This window comes from Phoxinus phoxinus (assembly GCF_949152265.1).
Source record: "Phoxinus phoxinus genome assembly, chromosome: 4".
NCBI lineage: Eukaryota > Metazoa > Chordata > Actinopteri > Cypriniformes > Leuciscidae > Phoxinus > Phoxinus phoxinus.
The window spans coordinates 30,925,901-30,953,425 of record NC_136879.1 but is presented as its reverse complement, the minus strand read 5'-3'; the positions used below and the strand labels follow the sequence as shown (position 1 = coordinate 30,953,425).

The 27,525-nt window shown below is 36.2% G+C and overlaps 2 protein-coding genes across 5 annotated transcripts in view; one reads left to right on the top strand and one right to left on the bottom strand.

Annotated features, from left to right (window-relative positions):
- The window catches only part of sgsm2 (small G protein signaling modulator 2), a 52,797-nt gene extending 37,684 nt beyond the window's left edge, over nt 1-15,113 (top strand). The window contains exons 12-24 of one of the 3 annotated variants that reach the window (XM_079610876.1): nt 666-800; nt 3,873-4,032; nt 5,164-5,228; nt 5,335-5,480; nt 5,595-5,723; nt 6,575-6,757; nt 8,186-8,551; nt 8,659-8,783; nt 8,982-9,064; nt 10,017-10,126; nt 10,242-10,338; nt 10,445-10,612; nt 11,981-15,113. In XM_079610876.1, the coding sequence (XP_079467002.1) occupies nt 666-800; nt 3,873-4,032; nt 5,164-5,228; nt 5,335-5,480; nt 5,595-5,723; nt 6,575-6,757; nt 8,186-8,551; nt 8,659-8,783; nt 8,982-9,064; nt 10,017-10,126; nt 10,242-10,338; nt 10,445-10,612; nt 11,981-12,069 (1,856 nt within the window). In that variant the 3' untranslated portion in view covers nt 12,070-15,113. Of the gene's footprint in view, nt 1-662; nt 801-3,872; nt 4,033-5,163; nt 5,229-5,334; nt 5,481-5,594; nt 5,724-6,574; nt 6,758-8,185; nt 8,552-8,658; nt 8,784-8,981; nt 9,065-10,016; nt 10,127-10,241; nt 10,339-10,444; nt 10,613-11,980 lie in introns of all 3 variants that reach the window. The other 2 variants (XM_079610875.1, XM_079610877.1) reach the window with 2 other exon arrangements.
- Nucleotides 15,114-16,112: 999 nt separating this feature from the next.
- Nucleotides 16,113-27,525, bottom strand: part of tpst1 (tyrosylprotein sulfotransferase 1) — a 37,440-nt gene continuing 26,027 nt past the window's right edge. The window contains exons 4-6 of one of the 2 annotated variants that reach the window (XM_079610879.1): nt 20,429-20,479; nt 18,508-18,573; nt 16,142-17,149 (exon numbers count right to left, since the gene is read on the bottom strand). In XM_079610879.1, coding sequence (XP_079467005.1) covers nt 18,538-18,573; nt 20,429-20,479 — 87 coding nt within the window. In that variant the 3' untranslated portion in view covers nt 16,142-17,149; nt 18,508-18,537. Of the gene's footprint in view, nt 17,150-18,507; nt 18,574-20,428; nt 20,480-27,525 lie in introns of both variants that reach the window. The other variant, XM_079610880.1, reaches the window with a different exon arrangement.

Here is a 27,525-nt window from a genome sequence, read left to right as displayed (position 1 = left end):
GCACTGCAAAAAAAGTCAGTGTTTTTGTCTTGTTTTCCATTTAAAATATCGAAGCATCAAGATCCATTTACTTGAGAATCAAAGAGTTATTAAGATTTGTTTGCAGAGAACATATTTAATTCCATCAAATAAATAATTTTAAAAAATGTAATTACAAGAAACGAGAAAAAATGTAGAGTGGGACTTGATTTTGTCTATTGGATGGTTGTGGTTTGCTATTGGTTGATCTCATGTGAGTGACAGGTTGCCAGTAAACACATCATCAGAGAAGAGAAGAGATGACGCTTCAAGAGGGAGGGGAAGTTATTTTGATTAAAGATTATGAGTCACATGAATAAAAAAATTATGTGCATGAATAAATAATTTATAATAAATACTGAAACATTCCATAATAAAACAAGAATTGTCATTTAAAAGCTTAAAATTAGGCTTAAAACAAGGCAAACACCCTTATAAAAATACATTTCAATTCAAGATGTGTTCTCTGACAATCAGTTTTAAAGTCTTATCTTATGCGATTTCACTTGTTTTAAGGATGTTTCGATATTTTACTTCAAAATAAGACAAAAGTACCGATCGAAACATGTTTTTGCAGTGTGTGTGAGTGGAATGTGACTTTGCTTCAGAGGCGGGTGCTAAACTGTGTTCTTTTATTGCCCAAGCAGTCACTATAAACTACCACCACACCACGGGCAGTCGTGCGCCCTCTCTGGACGACGATGAGGAGGAGGAAGATAGACTTCACGCTATGATCTCTATGATCTGCTCACGGAACCTCACAGATCCTAATGTCATGAAAGGTTTTTATCACCAGTGGCCCACTTCATTCTCCCTTCCTCCTTTCATACATCCTCTCCTCCCACTTTTCTTTCCATCCCAATTGTTACCTGGTCCCCACAAGGAGCAACCCAGCAGTGCGGCCGGTTGTCGGTCAGTGAGGGCAGATTGAGACACAGCGGGCGTCATGGTTTCCTCTTTAAGTTGTTGGCCTGATCTGTATGCTTGTAACCATGGTAATAATTGCGGCTAGGACAAAAGCTAGGTCAAGTCGCACGAGCCCCTGAGTGTGTGTAGCACACATGCATTCCATTGATATAAAATATGCAAAAAGTAAAAATGTAGTACTTTAAATAGATGTTAGCTAAATGAAAAGTAGATAAACACCACAAGATTATACTGTGCTAGTGATGGGAAAGTGTGTAGTAAGATAGTATGGCAGTGTTGGGTCAGACTAATACATCAAGAAATGCCATGACCTCCTATGTTGCGTATTATAAGCATTTAAACATTTCACTGCTCACCTGCAAGCCTATTTTATTGAATTATATATATTTATATATTTTTTAAATGTCTATAGTTCTAACTTAAATTACTAATAATTCTAATTATTGTGATTTAATTTACATAATATGAATGTAAAAGTACAATCCATGCATCACACATCTATTTAACTAAAATGTATGTTGTTCTAACCTGAAATAACTGCAGGTAGACAAAGTTTTAACATAATTTAATTCAAAAAATTATATTATATTATATAGAATTCATTATTTTTCGAACAGCTTGTGCTATATAGGGTTGTGGTTGTATTATATTGTATATTATATCATTATTAATAATATTATTAGTATTATTAAGTAAGATGAATATACCTTATTTTTCCATGAGTGTACACGTATGTGTGTGAGGTCAGTACAGTGCACATCTCTCCCCTTGACTCACTCTCCTCCACTCTTTTCCCTCCACGCCTCCGTTGCCGTGGGTTACCGACTCTAACCCTTTTCACACTCAGGAGAGCTTCCACTGCCCTGCCACGTTGTCACACTACTACTCTGTCCTTGTCCTTTTTCCTTCTCACACATACACAGACACAACCTGACTGACCTGAGGTATATTTTTGGCGGTTGTGGAGTACAGACTCTGTCCTCCTCTCTGCACTGTTGGGCCTGACTGTGGTGGCCAGGCAGCAATGCTTCCAATGATTTGCTCTATTTTTCCTTTTGCACTCTTTGGTTGACATGAGTAAGTTCTTATGAGAAGTCTTGGTTATTTTTGGGTTCTGTATCTTTATTTGGTTTCACTGCCAAACGCTCAAGGGCTTTGCATGTCGAATTTGCACACGTCGTGTCTTATGTTTTCTTTTTTCTTTTTTTTATCTTTGCAGCGAATGTGCTCCACTGCTTACTTGTCAGAACTGTGTCTCCTTCCCTTTATTAATTCTCTCTTTTCCTCTTTGGTTTGAGTTGTTGTCGTTGTCGTCGTTGTTGTTGTTTTGATGTTCCTCCTGTGTTGAGCCGGTTTTCTGCAATGCTGTTCACTGTAATTCTTCACTAACTGCAGTCACCTTTCATTATATCAGTTAGGTCCTGTGGGGTTCTGGTGTAGTAGACACACGAATCGTTCTGTGAACGCGTCGCCCATTCGATCATAGCCTTATCAAAGTCCTATAGCTCACGTGAGACTTCTAGGGACAGATATTGAATACGTGCTCTCCGTCCACTTTTGTTATTTTGGTTACAACCAGGGAAGTTACTGTGTATAGCAGGTCACCAGCTCCAACCTGAAGAATTAAGGTGAAGAGCATTTACGTTTACTATCGACTCTTTTGGTTCAGTTGGTCCACTATCACGTTTTATACAACTACGCACAGTATACATTTCTCTTCTTTATTTGTCTTTATTTTTGTCATGGTTCAATCTGATGCATCCAGCATGGTAGGAATGGTTACTGTCTGTCCTTCTATATATTCCTCTCCAAGCTCTACCAGTGCCTGGCTTGATTTGTGACACTGTGATTGATTGATCGATTGATTGGCAGGTCTCCTGGCATGGCATCCCCGCATCGTTTTACACCTTTTCCTTCTGTTCATTCATAGATGCATGTTTTTTTTGATATCCTTATACTTCAGGTTTGCTTTGATTTCATTATCTGTGTTTAATGTCATTTATTCTGACAGGAAGAAATATCTGTAAAGAAAATTGGGGCTGTCAATTAAACATGTTAAATATTTAAAATAAAGCAAAAATATGTCTATGAAGGGAATAAATGGATATCATTATCGAGACACGCTGAATTATAGTAAACTAGAGATGCTGTCTTAAAAACGTAGTGCTCATGGCGTGAGATGCTGGGAAAAAAACAGCGAGACTTTACTCTACTGGCGTGAGTTTGTACATAAAAAAAGTCTTGTGTAAACAGCCCCAACATATAATCGGAAAGACTTATGCCCAATGATATGAAAATAAACATTATATCGACACTTTTTATAATGTTTCTTAAAAACCTATTTACTCATCTGCCACAATCATTTAATATCTTTAATGAATTATAATTAGGGGAAGATTTCTCAATCGAAGTGAATATGTGAATAATTGCATTTATTTTGGTTTCATTAATCAGTATATAATTTAACGAATTCATGTAATGAATATTTGATTGACAGCCCTAATCTAAATACCATCCAAAATGTAAAAAAAATTATAAATATATAAAACATTCAAATCAGATATATTTAAATGCAGTTTAGGATGCATTTAACTCTTCCTTAATTATCTCATGGTTGAGCTGAGGCCTGTAATTCAGTGAATCTGAGGCTTTTGAGCTGAATATGGTGTTTTAAGAGCTTAATTTCTGGGATGTGAAGTGAATTCCCGTATGGCATCTTTCCTCCGTACAACAGCTTCAAATTGTAGAGTAGCCCTGAGAGGAAAGAAAATATCTATATTCAATGATTCTAGTCATATTAATACTAATATATCTTCAAATGCAGGTACTAGAGCAGGTTTCATGGTTGCTTATTCATCTCTCATTTCCTGTCTCTCTTTCTCTTGCTCTGCCTCTTTTCTGTCTGTTCCGCTCCCACGCCCTTGTAGACCACGGGGACATGATGGAGATGCAGGGTTTTGGCGGCAGCCCGTTGTCATGGCAGCAGGGCGAGTACACCAGTCATATGTCATCTTGTCTGTCCTGCTCCACTGGGGGCAGCAACACTTCCGTCGAGCTTCCAGCGAGCTGCACCTGCATGCATGACCGGTGAGTGAGAGACCTTTTACACTTCTGGCCCTGCGGGTCATTTATTCCTGTGATGTCAAAGCTGCATTTTCAGCATCATTACTTCATAGTCACATGATCCTTCAGAAATCATTCTGATATGCTGATTTGGTGCTCAAAAAAACATTTCTTAGTATTATCAATGTTGAAAACAGTTGTGCAGCTTAATATTTATTGTGGAAACCGTGAAACATTTTTGGAATAAAATGGCAGACAACTTTGTCTTAGCATTTTATGCATGTAAATTTTTTTCACACTTTATATAATATTTTTACTGGAAATGACACACAATAAAGTGTAATTTTTCATGTTTTTTCTTTGTTTCTTCATGTCTCATTTTTCATCTTAAGATTTTTACTGACACTTAGTGAAAACTATATTAGCGGTAATATTGTTGATTGTAATGAGAATGATGCCACAACTGACAGACAGTCGATTTGTGTAAAGAAAGATTGATATAAATGACACAGTAAAAAAAAAATTTGTTTGTTTATTTCACTCTGTTATGATTGTCAATAGATTTTCATATTTTAAGATAATATAAAATTAATACATAAACAGCATTTGAAAAGTAGCAAAAACAAATTATGACTATAATAAAAAATAAAAAAAATGTTAATGAGTGCATAATATATACAAAGTCTGTCATGAAACGCTAGATGGCGCTAGCTAATATGTCCTTAACTCAATCTGATTGCAATTACATTGTTATCTATAGGGTACAGCTGATTGGTTTCTGCCATTTCAGTAGTCAATGAGCTCGAATACTTGGTTAGCATTTGCCTTATCATTGCAGCACACTTTCAGAAACCCTAGACCTTCCCCAGCTCCACCTGTATAGATCTGCTACGGGTAATTCATGGATATTGTACTGCAGCGTGTCGTGTATGTGTTGGCAGTTGCAAGTCCTGTACTTGCTCTGCATCAGCAGCATGTCTATTCCGCCAAGACCAAACATATCAACATTGACATTCCCATTACCATGCCAAACACTCAGAGGGTTGTCAAGAAAGAAATACAGATTGTATTTTGGCTTGCATATATTTTTGCAAAATCATCTGACTAGTGTTCCTGTATTGAAAGATGTAATGGATATTTTCCTTCTGTGTCTAGTATTCCATTGAAGATGCTGTGCCAAAATATGAAGAGACAGATTGTGTCTCGAGCGTTTTATGGCTGTAAGTCCAAAATAATCTGTGTAATCATTCATATGAATTAATATAATAAACCCTCAGCTGTGCATAAAATGCTTTAATGCTCGTTTTGCCACTTTCCCGTTTGTAGGGCTGGCCTACTGTCGGCACCTGTCCACTGTGAGGACGCACCTTTCAGCACTGGTCAACCACAACATTGTCCCTCCAGAAAAGCCCTGTGAAGCCTCTGGAGGGCTCAGCAAAGATGTGTGGAGTAAATATCAGAAAGATTGTAAGGTTAGCCTAGTACTCTTCAGCTCCAGTCACTAGAGGGTACTAGCGGTCAGTGTCACGTACCGTAGGTTGCCGTAGTCCCACTGTCTCCATCTGTCCCGTATTCTCTCTTGCCAGAATTATAAGGAGCTGGAACTGCTGAGGTTGGTTTACTATGGAGGGGTGGAGCATGAGATCAGGAAGGAGGTGTGGCCGTTTCTGCTGGGACACTACAAGTTCGGGATGGTCAAGAAAGACATGGCTCAGGTAAAGAAGTTCCTAAAACTTTGTAGTGTGTACATGGCTTTTGACCACCCTTGTGAAAAAGAAGTACACTTTGGCATACCTTCAAAAATACAGGTACAAAAGAATAAACATTGAGTGTGAGCTGGATGTCATGTTTTCAGTCACTTACATGTAAATGCATTATTCTTTAATAATAATTGTTAATTGCAATTTAATGTAAATGTATTATAGTTTACATTCAGTTAGTTGATTTTTAGATAGCTTTTTCTGGCTCACTTAAGTATGACTTAAGTACATCTTTATAATTAATTTCATAATTACTTTATTGTTTTTGAAGTATGGTAAAGTGTACTGCTGAATGTACTGACAAGCATTTATTGTAAACTAAAATATAATTTCATGTAATTTCTATTGAAACTTGTTAAGTTGAAGTTTAGTACATTTAAAATATATTAACTTCAAATGTAATATCGAAAAACACACTACAGTTAAAAGTATAATCAAGTACTTTGCATGTACCCTGTACTTTAGTGTGTTACTAATTGTACTTTAGACAACACGTCAAAATAAGTGTATTTCAAAGCATGACAAAAAAAGTAAAATTTAGTTTAAAGTAAAGCTTTTAAATGTGCCATTATTACAAAGTGCACTTCTATGTACTTAAGTGAGTTAAGACACATATTCATGAAAGTATACTCTCTTTAAGTCCTTTTATTTTTTATTATATTATCTCAAATACAGTTGTATACTTTTAAGATCTGAAGTACACTACAAGTGCACATTTAAAACGGTTAAGCACAATTCTTTTTCAGAAGGGTAAATTGCACTGGTGTGATAAAGTCTTGTCTGATGTGCCCTTGTGTGCTTTCTAGATTGATGAGAAGATCACTGCAAGGTATCAGCAGGTGATGCGGGAGTGGAAGGCATGTGAGGTCATTGTGAAGCAGCGGGAGAAAGAGATGCAGTCGGCCATCTTTGCTAAGTTGTCATCAGGGAGCAGTATAGACAGCCACGTCCTCAGGCTCATCCATAGGGACTCCACTATTAGCAACGAGGTCAGTCACAGGCTCTGTCTGAGCAAGAGAATGCTAATAACTCATAAACTCTAGGTGCGTTCCAGTTGACAGGGTCCCTACACGGTGTTCACAGCTCCCTACTCCCTGAGCATGGGATATCCTTTGAAATGGACTTCGCTGACAATAATCACTCATTTGGGACTCCCTACACCTTCATCAAAGAAAGGCAACAACGGGGTCGCGCAGTATAAGAAATTACAAAAATATTGTAATTTACTTTACTTGCAAATTTAAAATCATATAATAGGCCTATTCATATAAAAAACACACATTATGCATCTAATAAATATAATTAAACCATGTTGATTACATAGGTTGCTTGTATTTAATTGACTATTACAGCTATTAAAATTGACTCAACAGATTTGAAGCTGTACTGTAACTATGAAAATAAATTTTGATTTGGTTAACTATGTATAAATGTGTTCTTAATAATTGTAACATTATCATCTTGTGCACATTATCATGACAGCGCATTAGCTGCTTCTGAACACTTATAGAATAGAATATGCAAATGTAACATTCATCGCCATAACTATTCATAAATATTCCAGTTTGTATAATAACAACAAAATATTTATGAATACTCAAACGCATCCATAAACTCCATCGCAGAACCTGCTGGTGATGCACAATGACAGTTGGGTGATTTCGCTCTCCACTTCCTGTGAAGTGTAACGATGCTCCCTTATTCCCTATGCCGTTCTCAATGCTTCCTTCGGATTAGAATATCACTTAAGATGGCGGACCTGTGAAGTCCACTTCACAGTCCACTTACGGTCGAATGGAACACACCTTCTGTTTCAAAACCGCTGTCTACATAGGCAGCAACTAATGCTCATATAACTTCACAATTGAATGGTTTGGGACAGTATTACTATGCAGCACTTGTATACAGTAAATAAAATGGCGTTCCACCTCAACTTGCAATTGATTTCAATCTAGTTTGCCATTAGCATATTAAGTGTTCAGTAAGCATAAACGTGTGGCACACAAATATGAGGTAAAATAGTTTGTTTTGATACTTTTGAATATTGAATGAAATTTATATATATCATGTAGTTTTAGCATGTTGCTAATCTAACTGTTCGGTATTTTAATAAGCATAAACATTTGGCACGCACAAATATTGGGTAAAATAGTTTGTTTTTGATGCATTTCAAAACATTTGAGTATTAATGAAATGTATATTTATAATTTGGTGTTAGCATGTTGCTAAGCTAACGGTTCAGTCCTTTTAATAAGCATTAACAAATGTGGTACTCGCAAATTTTGGGTAAAATAATGTTTTTGTTTCAATATGTTTGCGCATGGAATGAAATGTATGTTCATTTATCATCTAGGATTCTAAGAAGCATTCTGTAGCGTCGTCATATCCCATGCATCCCATCTCTACTTTCTCTTTAGGTATTCATGTCGGTGGATGAGCCTGATGCAGGCGGTCACGACACCTCATGTGAGGGAGGAAGTACTCCCACCTTAACCACTGTGGTCACCCCGGCCATGTTAGCCCCAGATGAGAGGCCTCTGGTGGAGTTTGACTCTCCAGACTCAGGCCTGCCCTCCTCCAGAAACTACTCCGTAGCCTCCGGGCATTCCCAAATCATGTCCAGCATCGAAGACGGACAGAGCATGGAGGAGGACACTACACCCACTGGGGTATTGGAGGAGCAGAGTGGACGGGACTCTTTGAGTGAGGACAAACTCTGCAGTCAGCTGGACAAGCTCGCAACCACCACTGAGGGCTCTACACCATCTTTCTCCTCCTATACGGTACATGTCATGCAGATAATACGTTACAGATATTTCATAAATATTGTCAATTGGTCAGATCTAGCTATCAAAAGCGGTTTTGAATCCAATGCTGTGCTTGTGAGCAGATTGAGCTGTTGGACAAGGTGGCGCTGAACTTGCACAGAATAGACAAAGATGTCCAGCGCTGCGATCGCAACTACTATTACTTCACTCCCAGCAACCTGGAGAAACTGCGCAACATCATGTGCAGGTCAGTAAAGGACAGTGTTGATCTCTGTGATCTGCTTTGTGTCTCTCTCAGAATAGCAGCTCATTGAATTTCAAATCAGTCAGTCTGTTAGATTAATTGAAACATAAATCATTAGACCGTAACTAATTTTCTAAATCAGCTGAACTGACGCTCAGTCTAACTCGGTCTCTCATGTCTTTGTCCCTGTTTTATTATCAGTTACGTGTGGGAACATCTGGAGATTGGCTATGTGCAAGGCATGTGTGACCTTCTAGCCCCTCTGATGGTCATTCTGGATGATGGTGAGTGAGACATAAATGTACAAGTCGATGACGTAAAACATCTGTCTATCATGTTTATCATACAAGCAATTTTATGAAATCCACTCGAGACTGCTGACTCGATCACAACTTTCAAGAAGCAGCTGAAGACACACCAGCCTTCACACACCACTTAATGCACTTACACACGCATACTGTAAAAAAAGTTTATATATATATGTATATATAAAAAAACAATTTTTTAACAAATATAATATTATTATTTTACATAACATTTTGTAATATTTTCAAATGGCGTATTGTAAACTTTTTCTCAAAATCAAAATTTTGAAAGTAAATTTATATAAAACATAATACCAACATGATACCATTTTATAATATTTGTATATTATATATTGTAATCTTTTTTCAATATTAAAATTTTAGGTAAATTTATATATAATATGTATTATTTTTATTTATTATTATTATCATTATATTCCCTTCTCATTAACCCCTAATATGATTATTTATATATATATTTCCAAAGTTTAAATAGTAAATAGTATAGTATAAATAAATTATATATATACTGTATATACATATACATATATATATATATATTAAATATATATTTAATATATATTATATATATATATATATATATACATTATTTATATATATATATATATATATATATATATATATATATATATGTGTGTGTATATATATATACATTTTATATATATATATATATATATATAAATAATGTATATATATATATAATATATATATATATATACATATATATATATATACATATATACATTATGTGTATATATAATTTATTTATACTATACTATTTACTATTTAAACTTTGAAAATAAGATTTTAAGTTCAAATGATATTTTTTCAACAAAATTTTAGATTAAAATTATATATAAAATATAACATTTTTATAACCATATTCTCTTCTTTTTAACCCCCTCTAAAGAGTACTTGGCCTACAGCTGTTTCACTCAGCTGATGAAAAGGATGAGTCAGAATTTCCCTACCGGAGGAGCCATGGACACTCATTTCGCCAATATGAGGTCACTGATTCAGGTAACATGACACATGACCTTTCTCCCTCTTCCTGTCTGAGTCACGCTGTGATTTGTCTGTTCCTCTGATGCAATCTGTGACATTATGAGCTCTTAACTTGATGATTTTTCTTCAGATCCTTGACTCAGAGTTGTTTGAGCTCATGCATCAGAATGGAGATTACACCCATTTCTACTTCTGCTACCGCTGGTTCCTCCTGGACTTTAAAAGAGGTAGCGGCACACAGACACTCAAATGGAGCCTGTATGTTATCAAACTCTGTGAAGTTATTGTACCCTCATTGTCTAACTTGCTGTTTATTTTGTGTGTCTGCGTCAGAGCTTCTCTATGAGGATGTGTTTGCAGTATGGGAGGTTATCTGGGTCGCCCCTCGCATCTCCTCCAAGCACTTTGTCCTGTTCATTGCATTGGCCTTGGTGGAGGTGTACAGAGACATTATCCTAGACAACAACATGGACTTCACTGATATCATCAAGTTCTTTAATGGTGAGTGAACTGAACAGAGGACAGCTTTAAAGCTGAAGCGTGTCATTTGTGCGCCACTAGCATTGCTAAATGAAATTGCAAAAATTCAAACAGATTTTCCAAACACTTCCTCGTCTTTCATTGATCACTAAAATAGATAGCATCACCCCAAACTAGCACAATTGGTGGAGCCAACTACATTCTGTGGAATCTTTCTCCATTGACGGCTAATCAAAATTAGTAGTGTGTTCTGACAAAATAAATAATTTAGTTAACAACATACACTACCATTTCAAAAGTTTGTGAGTAAAAAGTCTCTTATGCTCACCAAGACTGCATTTATTTGATCCAAAATACAGTAAAAACAACAATATTGTGAAATATTACTATAAGTTAAAATAACTGGTTTAAATTTTAATATGTTTTAATATGTAATTTATGGCCAAGACGAATTTTCAGCATCATTACTCATTACATTACATTGTCTTCACTCATTACATTACATTGTCTTCACATGATCCTTCAGAAATCATTCTAATATGCTGATTTGATGCTCAATAAACATTTCTTATTATTGTCAATGTTTAAAGGGGTGGTATAATTTGGTATAATTGCCCCTTTTTTTATAATATGTAAAATAAGTCTCTGTTGTCCCCAGAGTGTGTATGTGAAGTTATGATAACTAGATACTAGAAGATAACTATAAGCTACATAAATTCATCAACTAACCATTCAGAAATGTCCTGTTGCATTCTACATGTTGTCACTTCTTCTTGAGTCTCTCCATCATTGTCTGACTCCGGTTGGAACATAAAAGGCTAAAAGTTTTCGCAATTTTCAGTGCATGTTTGTGTGAGGTAAAAGGACACAAGCTGTTGTAGCTCCGCCCCCTGTGCCAGGACCAGCAGCTCATTTGCATTTAAAGGGACAGACACAAAACGGTGCGTTTTTGCTCACCCTCAAAAAGTGACAATTTTAACATGCTATATAAAAATATCTGTGGGATACTTTGAGCTAAAACTTCACATACACACACTCTGTGGCGATAAGAGACTTGTTTTACATCTTGTGAAAAGGGCATTATACCACCCCTTTAAGATTGCATTAAATGTATTACAAACAGAAAACTTACATTATCACCTTAACTTTGATGTACCTTAAAAAATAATTAGTTTTTTTCCCCCATAATGTTCGCTGACCCCCTAGCTCTTTAATTTTAAGATCTCTTGCAGTTAATAAACATAAACACATAAAGTGTAACCTCAAAAAAGAGACAAAATTCAGCTTTAAATTTGATGGCACAACAGAGTGAAATGTGCAATGTGATATAAGCAATGTGAAAATGTCCCTCTTCTGAATCACTGTATTCTTTGTGTTCCTCTCTAACAGAGATGGCCGAGCGCCACGACGTGCAGCACATCCTCCGAATAGCGCGGGAGCTGGTACACAAGGTGCAGACCCTTATCGAGAACAAGTGAGAACAAGAGTAGGCTGCTGCCCACCTCGCCAAATCTCCTTCTCTCCTTCCCAACAGCCCAAGGCTCGAGACTGCCCGGGATCTGCCTCGACGTCTTGACACTTTATATCGTTTGCCTGCCACAGAATGCCGTTGTGTCAGACCCTGGCGTTGTCTGCATGCTCGTGGTGTTTGAGCACACTGTGACTGAGGTTTTTTTCTTTTCCATTTCTTGCTGTAAACGCCTCCAGCACACGCCGCACCAATCAGGTCCTTTTAGATCTGCTTTTGTTAGACACGAGAAGCCGTTTCCCTTCCCTGACGGCCGACAAATTGTTATTATTCCACTCTTAATGGAGACGACGATATTGTCTGCCTCGAATAAAACATGCCGTTGGACAGTTTAGCTGAGCACAGTTTTTAATCCTCAAACGAGCCTGCGTTAGCTCCCTTAATAACTAAGCCACGAAGAAGTCGTCCAAACAGTGTGTGACCAAAAGGACTGTGCCAATAACCTTGTATTAGTATTGTTTAGCGTCTTTATTGCCCCTTTTCTTCTGTACGATTCGTTGATGGTGATGACGACGATGATCTCGGAATAAAAGTAGTTGACATTGCCTTTGTAACACGTTTCACCACCTGTGTCCATACTTTTGCACTTTGAATCTGTCGCTCTGTGACACCTGTGATGCTCCTCTATGACAGGAAGTGAAGGGGCTGAGGTGCTCACTACACTTCCCTTAGTGTCCTAATGTCTGGAAAGGGTCCAGACTCTTCCACGGGTCAGCAAACTGCTTCCGCACGATGGAAAGAGTGTGACGAGACTATTCAGTCTTTAGCGTGTCCCATTTTAGATGCTGGTTGTCTTTATCTACTACCTACATGCTTTGTTCAGTCTGCACATACTGTACACTACTGTTTAAAAGTTTGGGGTCAGACAGATAAAAAATAAAATAAAAAAAATAGTACTTTTATTCAGCAAGGACACATTAAATTGGTCAAAGGTGACAGTAAATGTATTTACAATGTTACAAAATATCAAATAAATTCTGTTCTATTCATCAAAAGCACAACTTTTTTAACATTGATGATAATAACAAGAAGATAGAGATATGCGAATGTCCTCAATCGCGGCACCAGTTTTCAAGTCAATCGACTGTTGTGTTGCTATAGCTGTTTTCATGTTGTTGTTTTTTTCATTTTATAGCACCACCAAGTGACCAGTCGCCGCATCCTTTTTCACATGACCACAGATCAAGGCCATACATGGGTGTAACGAGTTTGGTGAAATTATCTCATTCAATTCAAGAGGGATAACTGCTATAGTAAAAGTGGCCACGCCCACTTCGAACATGTTGGTGTCCAGTCATGTTTTTGTTTTTTTTAACTATTAACTCTGCGAGAGAATCTTTCTGCACTGGTTTGGTTCCAATTGGGCGAAAACCAAAGGACTAGTTCGCAAAAGTAGTCGAAAAATCCCAAATACACGAAAATTTTGCAATGACGGGTGACTCCGAATCCAAAATGTGAATTCCAAACCAAACCATTTACACTTGAGCCTGCGATGAATTGTTTAGAAGTTATGAGCTACAGTATTACATATTTTTTTATCACTGTAGCGCCACCATCAGGCCGGTTGGGACGAGCCTTGGTGACGTTGTAGACAGGGAGGGTACTACCATCCCTTAAAAAAGTATCTGAGACTTACAGTTTGTTCTGCCCGATCACTTTTAAGGGAGAATGCTGATCCTTGGAAATTCAAACAATTACAATTACAAAGATCTCACCAACCCCAAACTATTAAACGGAAGTTAACACAAATCCTGTCCCTATTTTCACATCCAGTCTTCATGATCATTCACACTTGCAAGTGAGGAACTCGCATTATGTCCCGAATCATGAAAAACAACTACTTGAATAAATCTGATCCGACTGTTCAAACGCATTTCAAAAATGTTTATTTTAAATGACAAATGTCACTAAATTTGACCTGCTTTTCAGCACGTTATGGTTGTATTTCATCTAACGTGTCTCATTGCTCTTGTTAGACACATTGCATACTGGTTGCACATTTTCAAGTATAATTCACTTCCATACTGTCTTCCCCATTTTCCAAGTATTTGATGCTTAAGGCTGTTCAAAATGGAGCTGACTGAATACATACTTCATACAGTAAAACTATTTGTTCATGAATAGTATACAGTGTATTTTTGGAAATAGTTATTTATAGTAAAAATGTCCACTTTTGGCATGCTGGTCAAATTAATCAATTATATCATTGGAAATGGATGGTTAAATATACTGTACATTTGGTCATCAGGGTAATTCATGCACATGGAAAATTCACACATTGTGCATAGTATGCATACTTTATACTGCAGTACGGTAAAATGCTATTCTGAACAGCCTAAATCAGTCCCAGTCCAAAGCAACTGTACTTTTATAACAGCTGACAGAGATTATGGGAGAAGCGTTCTTATGATGTGACTATTGCTCACTGCCTCACATCTTGCCAATTCCTTTATTTTGGTTCCGGTTGAATGCGAGGGATGTTTTTCAGCCCTTATGAAAGGTTGACTTCTGACAGGAGCTCATGTACCAAAGTCTCTAAAACATCATCATCTTTGTCAAACACATGTGCAATGTTAAACTCAAAGACTGTTGATAGGTGCATAAAAGGCAAATAATTTTTTTTGTTTCTACTGTGACACATTTATTATCCTCCGTTCCATGTGTATTATTGCACTGTACATAAAGAAAAAGCCCTGGATTTCTATGAGGACACTACTGTCGGCTGTATTTCAGACTCTATTTTTTACTTCAGTTTAGAGACTGGAGAGCTGTACAATTTGAATGTGGGAAACCTTTGTTACTTGTTTACTGTTATGTCCCTTCTCAACATTGTGCACTGGTTTCTAATCGTTTAAAAAATATATATGTACATTTTTTTTGTTTGGACGCCAACATCAGAATGAAGTATGTATTGTAACAGATGTATCATTAATCTTGAATGTACATGTATAATGACAAAAAGTTGTTCCTTCCAATTAAAACATTTTCATATGCAGAAAAACTGTGGCTTTTAAATTCTGAATCGCTTGTATTGGAAGTTCAAACGGTAACCGATTACATAATCTGGAAGGCGTAATCAGATTCCTAAAATTACTTGTAATATATTATATTACATACTCATAATCAGACTATGATTACATGTTATGCATTCTCATTCATTATTTGATTTATCACTCTGATCAATTAGTAATTTAACCATTACTGTGTTTAGGTTTTTGTCTATCAAACACATTAAAATGTACAAATTCATTTCATTTCATATTTACATGCAATGCAGGGATTCCCCAACTTTTATATTTTATATTGACCAAATATATTTTCTTGACATAAACCCTTGAATTTTAAGTTAATAAGTTAGGGCAATAACAATACATTTGAAAAAATAAGTTCACGGTTAAAAAAAACAAAGAATTATATTTTAAACATTACAAATGTTACATACCGTTGAAAAGTTAGGGGTCAGTGATAAAAAAATAAAGAAATTTAGTCAATTAAATTTATGCATTAAATTGATCAGAAATGACACAAAGTTTCTAATGAAGTTCTTTCGAACTTTCTATTCTTCAAAGAATCCTGATTTTTTTTTCATAAAAATATAAAGCAGAACACCATTGATGATAAGAAATGTTTCTTGAGCAGCAAATCAGCATATTATAATGATTTCTGAAGAGTCATGTGACACTGAAGACTGGAGTAATGATGTCTACCTAAACTCAATCAAATTGTGGCGACAATCGAAGCTTTTAACACAATGCGCATTAGCGACATCTGGTGGTCAGACTTGTTTTCTCCATATCTAACAAATCACGGCAGAGCAGAGAAAGCACGTGACCAAGCAAAGTTTCGGAAGGACATAGAAGAGTGGAATCAATCTGGGATACAGACAGTTAACTAAATTCAGATTCAAATTCAAAAAAGTGTGTGACAATAGTGCTTTGAAAACTGAGTCGGAGCCCCGTTATTAACCGTCCCATCACTATTTTAAATTGTAATCATATTTCACAATATCACTGTATTTTGATCAAATAAACGCAGCCTGGTTGAGCATTAGAGACTTCACAAACATTTTAAACGGTAGGCCCATTGTACAGTACTGTACAGTATTGTATAAATGAAAGAAGAGAAGAGCATGTGTGCAGTGTATCCACTAGAGGGAGCCATACATATTACTTCTACCATATTATACTTCCACAGATAGGCTACTGTAAGTGAAAACCTTGTTTCCTGCTGCTAATACAAGAATCTGACTATTGTCAGCAAATTGGCTGCCAACAGCGCTTAGGGGTTTATTTCATTGAAAGAAATAAGAGTACATAATTATGATTTACACAAGTACAAAAATAACAATCGTAAAAACAACATCACCGATGTGCGTTTCTCTGCCAATGGAGAAAATGTCAATGAGCCTCTTCCGTTCAACACTGGCAGCTCATTTATTACAGCTCTTCTCAAAGTACATAAGGTCACTCCAATGCGAACGCAGAGAACAAAATGCATGTCTATCTCTACACAAGATTGAATTCTTGCACATCATTCAGTACCCAAGGAATTGCACATTATGAAGGCATGAAAATAAAAAACCAACATTAAAATTGCGTCTTTTAAAGCCAAAGCTCCTCCATAAATATTTCCTTGCTGCTAATTAAATCCACTGTATTTTCTTATAACAGAATCACAGGTTTAGGAAGCCAGGAAAATTAACGGAAATTAAAAGTTTGGGAAAACAGAAAAGAAGAAAACACAAAATTCAGAACAGCAATGACATTCTTAGGCCACAATTGTTACAGTACAACATCAAAGGCCAAAACTGTCCTACAAAGAGTGTTCTGAGTCCAGAGGCCTGTGTGTGTGTGTGTGTGTGTGTGTGTGTGTGTGTGTGTGTGTGTGTGTGTGTGTGTGTGTGTGTGTGTGTGTGTGTGTGTGTGTGTGTGTGTGTGTGTGTGTGTGTGTGTTTCCATGCATGGAGGTCCCAGCATAGCGGGGGTGACGCAAGTCCATCATGGTCCCACGGCATCTGCTTCTACTCAGCCCTGAAACACAGCAAGAGCCCGTCAGCGGAGTAAAAGGCCAACTGTGTTTAGCATACAGTGCGCTACGTCTCTACGCCAGCGTCATCACCAGTCACTGCTGACATCAGAGGCCTGAGCCGCCATGATCTACTACACAACTGATCAAATTAACAGAATACTGTCACATTATTCTTTTATCAGAATATTAATGTGTCTATTCAGTACCATACAACTTTAATGGTAATGGGTAATGGGAATTGTTATTTAAAACATAAAATGTCTGATTATCTGTCTCTGATCAACATAATTATGCTGTGAAATTATTTGATATTCCTGGCATATTTAAAGGATAGACAGAGGTTCATTCTACGGGAAAATAAATCAGTGATTTATTGTGCTTGGCACAAAGCACAAGAATACTGATAGTAATTAAATAATATCATGTTGTGCAATAATAACAATATTATTAGTTGTTGTTTTGTATCTTAAATAGATTAAATAGATGATGATAATAATAATAATAAATAAACTTATTAATAACTAATTCTAATTATAAATAATTAAATGGAGAATAAATTAATTTATTTTACGTATTTGTTTTCAATAATTATAAAAATAAACATTATTATTATTATAAACAATTAAATATATAAAACAAATTATATTTTATATTTAAAAGTATAATATATTAATATAATAGTAATAAAAACAGTGCAAAAATAATTATTGTTTTGTATCTAATTATTTATTAAAAATGTAATATATAATAATAATAATAATTATTATTATTAAAATGTATTAATAAATGATCATTATAAATAATTAAATAGATAATACTTAATTGTTCATAACAACAACAATACACTATCTATTCAATTGTTTATAATAAACAATTTATTCAATTGTTTATAATAATAATAATAATAATAATAATAATAATAATAAGAAGAAGAAGAAGAAGAAGAAGAAGAAAAAGAATACATTTTATTATATATTTAATAGAGTATAATATATTCATATAATAAAAATGAAAAATTAAATGCATAATAATAACAATTATTATTATTATTAGTAAACTATTATTAATAATAAAGTATTATTATTATAAATAATTAAAGGTATTATAATAATAAAAATAATAATAGCAATAAATTATCAATTTATTTGTTTGAATAATAATAATAAATAGTATACATTTAATATATATATGATATTTATATAATAAAAGTACCAGGAACAAAGCAAAAATGTATTCATTCTTCTAGCACAAATGGCAGTTTTAACACGCATACAGTAAATCTCAAAAGGCACATTAATAATACAAAACACCATCTGATCCAAAGAGGAATAAAAGTTTTCCAGTATAGAAAATAACTCACTTCTGTTGAAAAAGCTCTCGTCTTCTCCTCCTAACTTGGGTTTGGCTTTTCTGGAGACTTCTGAAGCTGTTATAAGACAAACATCTGTTACACATGTGTGGACACAATACTGTACAGTATAATGTGTGAATGAACAGTTTCAGTGTATTGTATTGTTCTGAGCAATCATGTTAGTGCACTTCACAATATAGTTTTCATTTCCTATTTAGATCATTTTTATATACAGAGGAGCAGATCTGATGAAAGTGTATGTGCTACGATATTCATTTGTGAATATGATTCATATTCATTAGTCACAGATTTTGAATTACAGCGACCTCCGTCCCTCTTGAACTTCTCAACACAATCTAATCCGGGGGTTTTCTTTTCTTTTTTTGATGCCAAGGACCCCAAAATACGATGATCTTCTTGCAAAGGAGCCCAAACTATAAAGGCAGCTAAATATTAACTATAAATATTGAGGGGAAATAATAAACATAATATAGAGAGACAGAATTTTGATTGCAAAATAAAATCAATGGTTTTTATATTATCATTATACTAAATCCAAAATAAAAAATAAATAAATATTGAAGGCACAGTACGCAAGTTTCGCCGCCAAATGTCACTTTTTTGGAACAAAGGCGTCGCTTGATGATGCTGTGAATAAGCACGGAATCATGGGAGTTGCCGTCTTTATCTCCAAAGTAAAGTCAAAACAATCATACTAAATACACTTGAGTGTGTTAAAAGTTGTTATTACCATGTGCGTTCGCTCAGTGGCTACTATGAGACAATTGTTGCTCATTGCAGTAAGCTAGATCGATATTAGAATATTTGAATAAAATCTGGATGACTTGTGTTGTTAAATGGCATGCAGTTAATTTAAAAATATATTGTATGGTGGAGAAAATGCAGTAATTACTGTTACTACAAATAAAGCTCTTTCTGGTTATGCTATGTTAGTTACTTGACAAAACAGTGTTGTCTCTGAGGCATGGTACAAACACGGCACTCGCGGTAAATCAAGAAAACGAGATCCAAACAATGACTAACCATGTTGAGCTTTTTAACAAGGATTAATTTTCTGTCGATAAAGGTTGAAAACAGTTGCTCACATGTCTAATAAAACGCATAATATATTAAAGCATTTTTGGTGTTTCCATGGTTACGGAAGTACAACCAGGAAATCAAGGGTAAGGCGGATCTGACGTCATTGACAGGCAACACAATGGCATGGGCCGCTACACTGGTTAAAATGGCTGATTTCTCTGGATTTAAACATGGTTAAACACAAGTCAACATAATAAATAACATTGTTTTAGTGGTTTTTGGATATTTTATTTAAATTATAAAAAAATCTTACATATTGTGCCTTAAATTGAAATATATACACAAATTTATATAATTATATATATAATTTTTTATATTATGTTTTGTATTCCCACACAATTTTGTCTTGAAACCCCCAGAGTAACCTTAATGGCACTGCAAATCTAACAGGATTTGTTTGTTTTCCCAATAATTTTTTGCCATTTTGAGCAAAACTAAAATGCAAAATCGTTTCCCATCATCTGTCCAAGAGGGGGCGGTATAAGCCTTCTATCTAGAAAGCACACAAATCTATCTATGCACACAAAATGAGGCCACACACATTTCTAGCAGCTAATGTGATCAGATAAAAAAAAAAATTAACCATGAGATCAGAAGAGCGCAGGCTGGAGGAGATCAAGACACCTTATTAACTAACATTATGATCAGAAATTACGTGAAGAGCAAAGAATCAGAGTGAGTGGAAGCAGATGGGAAGTGAAGATCTCTAATGACCATCATTTTATTTACTAGAGGTGGGCATACTGTAACAAACAAAAAAGGAAGAAGAAAATCAATATAAAAAAGCCATTTATGAAGAGCTTAAGGACAGGCAGAATATCTACCATACCTGTGTCTGTTCTTTAAGAAAATCAGGTAGCTGAAATTCACCCTTAAAGACCTGGAAAAACAGAGAGCTGATTTTAGAGGCTGTCACACTGTGCGAACACAGGATCTACAGTCTTTCCACAAAGAGCACTGCTCACTCATTACACAGTTCAAACTTCAAAATCAGTTTTTATTTCTCTACCTGAAGTTATTTTAATCTCTAAAAAAACATCCTTCTGAACAGCATCAATACAAACGGTTGTATGTGCCTCCAGAAAGCAGTAATGGCCAAATGAAAAGTCTGGCGCTGACCGGATAACAGAGTCCTCTTATGTGAACCGCTCTCTCGCGCCGCTAGGAGGATATTGTGTGTCAATTCCCAGGGTGTCTAACTTCACAAAATTCACAAGCTCTATCCAGGGATGAAAGAAAGAGCGAAAGACTGTGAGAGAATGAAAGAGAGCCAGACTGAATGCTGGTATGAGAAGCAGCCAGTGTGTCTGCTCCAGAGAGGACGACAATCTCCAATTAAGACACGTCCAGCTGATCTCATTTCCTGGCTTTCGTTTCCAAGCTGAGGAAATTGGGAATGAGGAGCACAGAGAATCGTGCAAGTGTTTGGGGAGCCACAGGAAAGAAGCGCTGACCTGACAGGAAGCTAGACAACTTGGCGATGGAGTCACTATTTGAAAACACTTTCTAGGCTGTGAGAAACCTGAAGCTCTCGCTCTTTACTCCGCTAGTGGGGCTGTCAGTTATTGGAGCTTTATGAAGGCCTTTTTCTTATAAACAACCCATTTCATTCGGGCAGGAGACAAAAACTAGATGCATGAGAGGCAAAGATCCTAAAAAGTGATCAAGTCCTGTCTTGCTTATCCTCATACATAAAAAAGATAGAACGATAGATAGAACGATAGTACGAAAGATAGATAAATAGAATGATACAGCACATAGAACGAAAGATAGATAGAACGATACAGCACATAGATAGTACGAAAGATAGATAGATAGAACGTAACATAGAATGATAGATAGAAGGACTGAACGATAAAATGATAATTAGGACCAAACGATAGAACAAAAGATAGATGGGACCGAATGAAAGATTGAACAATAGATAGAAGGACAGAAAGATAGATAGAACAATAGATAGGACAGAAAGAACGATATAATTAAAGATAGATATATTGATAGATAGAAGAACTGAATGAAAGATAGATAGGACGATAGGAGGACCAAATGATAGAATGAGAGATAGATTGATCGAAGGACCGAACGATAGAACGAAAGTTAGAGAACGCTGTGAATCCACTTTGCATGCACTTAAAAAGGATGAGGACTCACGCTGGAATTGATACAGAAAAACCAATGCCAGCAATCGTTACTGTACGTATCACTGTGTACCAAGCGCTGACACATGCTGTAAGCTGCAGACCAATAGACTGGGCCGTCTGACCAATCAGAGCAGAGTATGCTTGCAGAAAGGAGGGGTTTAGAGACTAAATCTTTGCACATCCCTTTTTCTGAGAGTGCTTGGGGTTTCTGGTAGAGGAGAACTGAGTGAATTTGGCTCGCTCTCCCCATCAGTCAGCTGAACTGTGGGATATGTGGCTCTTACGCAAGACTTCAGACCCAATTACAGAGAGGAGTTTCCGGGCTGCTGGTTAAAGAGAGCTGGTATCACTGGTGGGTCAAGAGGCGGGGGTTCAGCCGGTGGGTGTAGAAGTAAGCGAGTTCGGTCGGGGTTCGTTTGAGTCAAGTTGGCTAGCCAGACATGCATGTTTCCCATTTCCTGGGTTACATTTTGTAACAACCTTTTGCTCATCCAAGACTGTTACCCGCACTAAATCCTTTTAATTCGTAAGTCACATCCCCATGGCTGGAGGACAGTCGATGGTTAAAAAAGAAAGTCCTGATCACATGCCTTGGCTGTGACTGGTTCAGATTCATTCACTTTGTTAGTGTGGATAACAAATGAACGAGTAGGATTTGTAGACGTCCCAAAAAAGTCAATATCTTATCCAATCCCAAACACTCCTTCACATCTCCACAACAAGCGTCTGATAAGCAGGTCTGTGTTGGCTGCAATGACGTATCTGGTTCTCTATTTCAGTAACACAATCAGGACCTCGTATGACATTTGTTCGGCTCGCTACCAAGCAAAAGCTGTTAGTATAGAGAATAATTTGACGAAACCTGCGGGTAACTGAGGGCGCGTGCGATTGAGACCTTCATAAGCCAAATTCTTCAGATCCTCACAGTTTCGGAGCTCCAGGGAGGCGGCGGTGGAAAAACTGACTGTGCGGCCCAGCAGGGGAATATTCTCGACTGGAATGTTTACATTCAGCCCTCCTGTAGCTTTCAGCATGGACTGCTTACTGAACAGTAGGTTTCACTTCTATAAATACATGGCCAATTATTACATAATTCCAATGGTTAATTTTCTTGCTCCAATACAAAAAGGAACAAAATAATGACATAATAACAAAATGTAGAAGTAAAAAAATACCGTATGTTGTTTTAAGACCCATATGCCTTTCTGTAAAACTAAAACAAAAAAGCCATAAAAGCAGTCCATATGATTTGTTCACTATATTACAACCCAGCTGAAGCCTTTTGATAGCTTTATGTTAGGAACGGAGCGCCTAACAGGACGCACTATGCCTAACATATTTTCTTTTAACAACCTTTTGCATTCCACCGAAGTCAGTCAAGTCCAAGGTACACTGCCGTTTAAAAGTTAGGGTTCAGAATGATTTTGTTTTTAAAGAAATCAATGCTTTTATTACCAAAACAGAACTGTTTTGAATCTCAACACAGTGGCATTTCAATCAGGTGAACCAATGATTCAATGGCCCAATCATATAGAGAGTCATTTATTTAATTCCTGAATAAATCAGCTGTTTGAACAAATCGAATGACTCAATGAATCACTCATTTAGACATTTGCCGCCACCTCTTAATGTTAATTTAGACATTAACCTTCTGGTTTACCCAGAAATTACAAATTTTTATTTACTTACCATCATGTCATTTTTTTTTTTTTTTTGAGGAACATAAAATACAATATTTTGAAGAATAATGGCAACCTATTATTGGCATCTACATACCAATTAAGATGCATCTTCTGAAGTTTGTGTAAAAAATTCTATATTGAATCAAATAAAACATTTCTTTCTAAAGCTATTTTTGTAATGTCTATTTGATGCTTTTCTCATTTAACACAATAATGACCATCTTTTGGGGGTAATTTCTCAGCCAAATTTAACGTGTGATTAATTAGATTAACTAATATATCGGGGTAAAAGGTAACAGCAAGGGAAATTGTCTTTCCTTTCCCCTTATGTACAGACTAGCGTACAGATCTGATCTTATAGTGTAATGGCTTAGACACATTAGGGTGGTCTGGTTAATCCCCAAAGGGCTTCAAATGCGAGTTGGCGAGCAGACAGGGATGTTGACAGATTTGTGCAGCTGACTGCGTCTCAGCCTCGGGTAGAGGAACCGTCGGCCCTGATCTCCCAGAACCACTACATCCAGAATCACCTGCTGTAGCCTCTGAAGACAGACGCAGTGGAGCGTAGCAGAAAGCTGGTGCTCACTGTTCCATATCACAGAAATAGCAAAAGCGATTCATCAAAGATGAATTAAACTGTGGTAGGACAGTCACACACCAACAGCTCTTCTAATGCAAGACGACACTGCTGACTCAATGTGTTAGCACACACACCGGACGAAGAGGGTTTTTACCCCGGTACCATGACTCTTTCACACCTATTTTTACCTTGGGCAGCACTAGACACGCAGAAAAGGGACGTTTAGCATTATTACACACTGTATCAACTATGGGTTAAAAGTTATAATAGCTTAAGTATTAAGCTTCAGCGTGTAACTCACTTACCATAATCCGCACTGTTTGTGCAATGAACATGAATAACCAGTGTTGTTATCGTGAGCTAAAACAAACTATTCATTCATTTATACTTTTTTTTATTAAATGGACATGCAGGGAATCATGTTTTTTGTTTTTCCAGAAAATCTAGTTTAGTAAAGTATTACACAAAACTGAATCAAACTTCTAATCCACATGACCTCCTTTTCTGGTCAACAAACTGCCATATTTGGCATGTTGCTGCCAAGCCTCCAGTACAGCTAAACACACATGATGCTACTAGCAGCGCAGTTGAGACCGACTTATTGATCATAATATCAATTTCCCAACACGAATCATGACGAAGCTGCAAAGTCACTTCATAGGTATCGATTGTGGCTTTGGACAGGATTCAAAATGTACTAATTCACAGGAGACCGATGACAGACAATTAAAGGGTGGAGAAGCAAATTACTGTCACTTATTCTCTGCATTATATAAAAGTCTCTGTGAAGTGCAACAATATGGACCAGGAAGAGTCAATCTGTTGTCAAAAAACACAGAAACTAACAGATGTCTTGATAAGATAATGTCACTGAAACCTGGACAACTATATACAGTACATCCGTCCTCGTGTTACCGGTGTCCTACATAGTTTGGGTGGATCATGTTGAATCTGCATAAACAAACCAGATGAAAGTCAGATAAGCAAAAATCACCAGCTAAGCACGATACATGAGATAGCTATAGAAGCAGTTTGACAGGATTGTATTGCATTTAGTCCATGTCTATACCATTAAGTGTATTGTATAGTGTCTTTAACGGCTGTTTTTCCTCATTTCTAGCTTACTCATGGCATGACTGCACAGGTCAAGATTGCCATGACCTGGTAAAAACGTCAACAGGACCTAAATTCACGGCTTCAGTAGACACAGTATGACCATTTGAACACTCAAGTGTTCCTTTTACCTTGCAAGCATTGAATTACGCTAATCTGCTTATTTTTCACTAAATTGTAAGCAACTGGACATGTGATAGTGCTACCTTCATTATGCCCATTTAGTCTGGAGTGCTCAGATCAATATTACCAACTAAAGCCACAATACTTAATTGCAGAAATGGTGCATTACTGCCACAAGAAATTAGGTCCCAGTTTAATTACCACAGGACACAAGCATTGAAAAAGTGCAATGATATTTATTCAGAATGGATGTCAATAGTTTTCGGGCTGTAAAAACACTGTAGTTTTTCCAATAACCTGTTACTGATGTTTTATAGAAGAAAAAGGGTTCTTAAGGAAAATACTAAATACATTTTGTTTGAACTATCCCTTTTATGTACACAAAATATACTCACCCTCATATTGTTCCAAACACATAAGCTATTTATTTTGCTGAATGAATCGCAAAATATATTTTATACGATTTTTTTTGTCTATAGAACGGAAAACAATGTGTTAAAAAAAATCAACTTTTATTGTACAGACAGAAAGAGAAACAATTTCTAAATATCTTCTTTTATGTTCCACAAGAAGTAGTAAAGTCATACACCCTAAGAAAAATAATAGTTCAATGGGGTTCAATGTAGAACTGTAGGGTTCTTGATTAAGTTTTAAAGAACCCGTTATGCCAAAAAGATTCAATTTAAAGGGATAATAAAGGGATAGTTCATTTTTTAATTAATTTTGAGCAGAAATGTCTTAAATTATTAATCATTTCATGTTTAATGGGTTATTTAAAAAGTTGTACTGATAATGTATGTTTATTGGCCGTTTAATTTATCAAATTTAATTAAAATTGTAAAGCCTCGGTCACTTCACAAATTGGAAGTTGAGTTTTTTTTAAATATTACATAATAAATGTAAATTTTCTTTGTGAGTACACTATCAAGATGCCCTCAGAGCTAACAGACTAAAAGCCACAAAACTCTCAATTTGATTTCATCAGGTCTTAACAAGAGACTTTATGAAAACAATTAAGTGTTAATAAAAATGCAAAGAAAGGAATTTGATAATGTAATCGATGCAACACTGAGAAATCGTTTAAGTGAAATGCAACACAAATAGCTGGTTTGCCCCGAATCCCCCTTAAAAACAAGGCAGACAAAACCCCGACATGTTAAGGAAGCGCAGCTGCGAAAGCCATCAGATCTAACCAGACCTCAGCTGTGGCCCTGTGCTCGAGTTGAGGTCTCTTCTACAGACCAGCACCATGACTCTGCAACATTGCAGCTTTTTTCCTCTGATGAGCTGGAGTCTTGCAGTTCGCCCCTGTTACCAAGGAAACCTCGTTATTTAGAGGCTTGCGACTTCAAAGCCATTTCTACAGCTATCCAGATACTGTACAGAAATGGCAAAAAGACTTGCATTCAGAGCTTACAGCAAGGACATCATGTGAAGGAGACGGCCAAATAGATCAAAAACAGACGGTCGCTGTGAGAAAACCAAGAATTCAAATAATGTACATACAAGCCTTAACGCTCCACTTACACTGAATGTTTTCATTTTGAATTATTCCAGGCAGTTATTTTATATGCAGATGTTTGCAATAGGACACATATTTTGAGTGATTTTATAGTCGAGTGCTCTGACACTCAGAATGAGCAATTTATTGGAAATTAAAACATACATGATGTATCTAACTTCTTTTATATTTAAAGACATCACATTTTTAGAATTTCACATGCTAATTCAGAAAAAGAGGTGATGCATGGTGAAAGTCAGAGCCTTTTGCGTATGATTGCTAACCAGTCTGACAAGCGACAGTTTCTCGTGCACTTCTCACTTTCTTTCCACAATATAAGCAGATCCTCATCCGGTGGGACTCTAACGAGATCTAAATATACCAATACGAATCAAAATACTGCCACACTTGGATGCTCCTGTGGGTACAACCCATCACCTCTCATCACTTCAATACTGTATCCACAATGTCACCAACTGTATTCTGCTGTACTCATGAGATTTGGATGAGATTCAATGTGAAAGTATATTTTATTGTTGCCTACTACGGCAGTAAAAAAGTCAATTTGCAAGGAATTCGAGTGGTGTTCTGTCAGTCAACTAGCAAGGATACGACGCTCATGTTTTGTCTGGATCTATTCATTTATTCAAATATCAAATTTCATTTATTTTATGACAAGGTGTAGGTTTGGTAGTAAAATGTCATGTGGTGTGACCCCCCAAAATCTTAATATGTATGAATTATTTCATGATACTTGTAAAACTTTTTACATTAATGTTCAAAAGT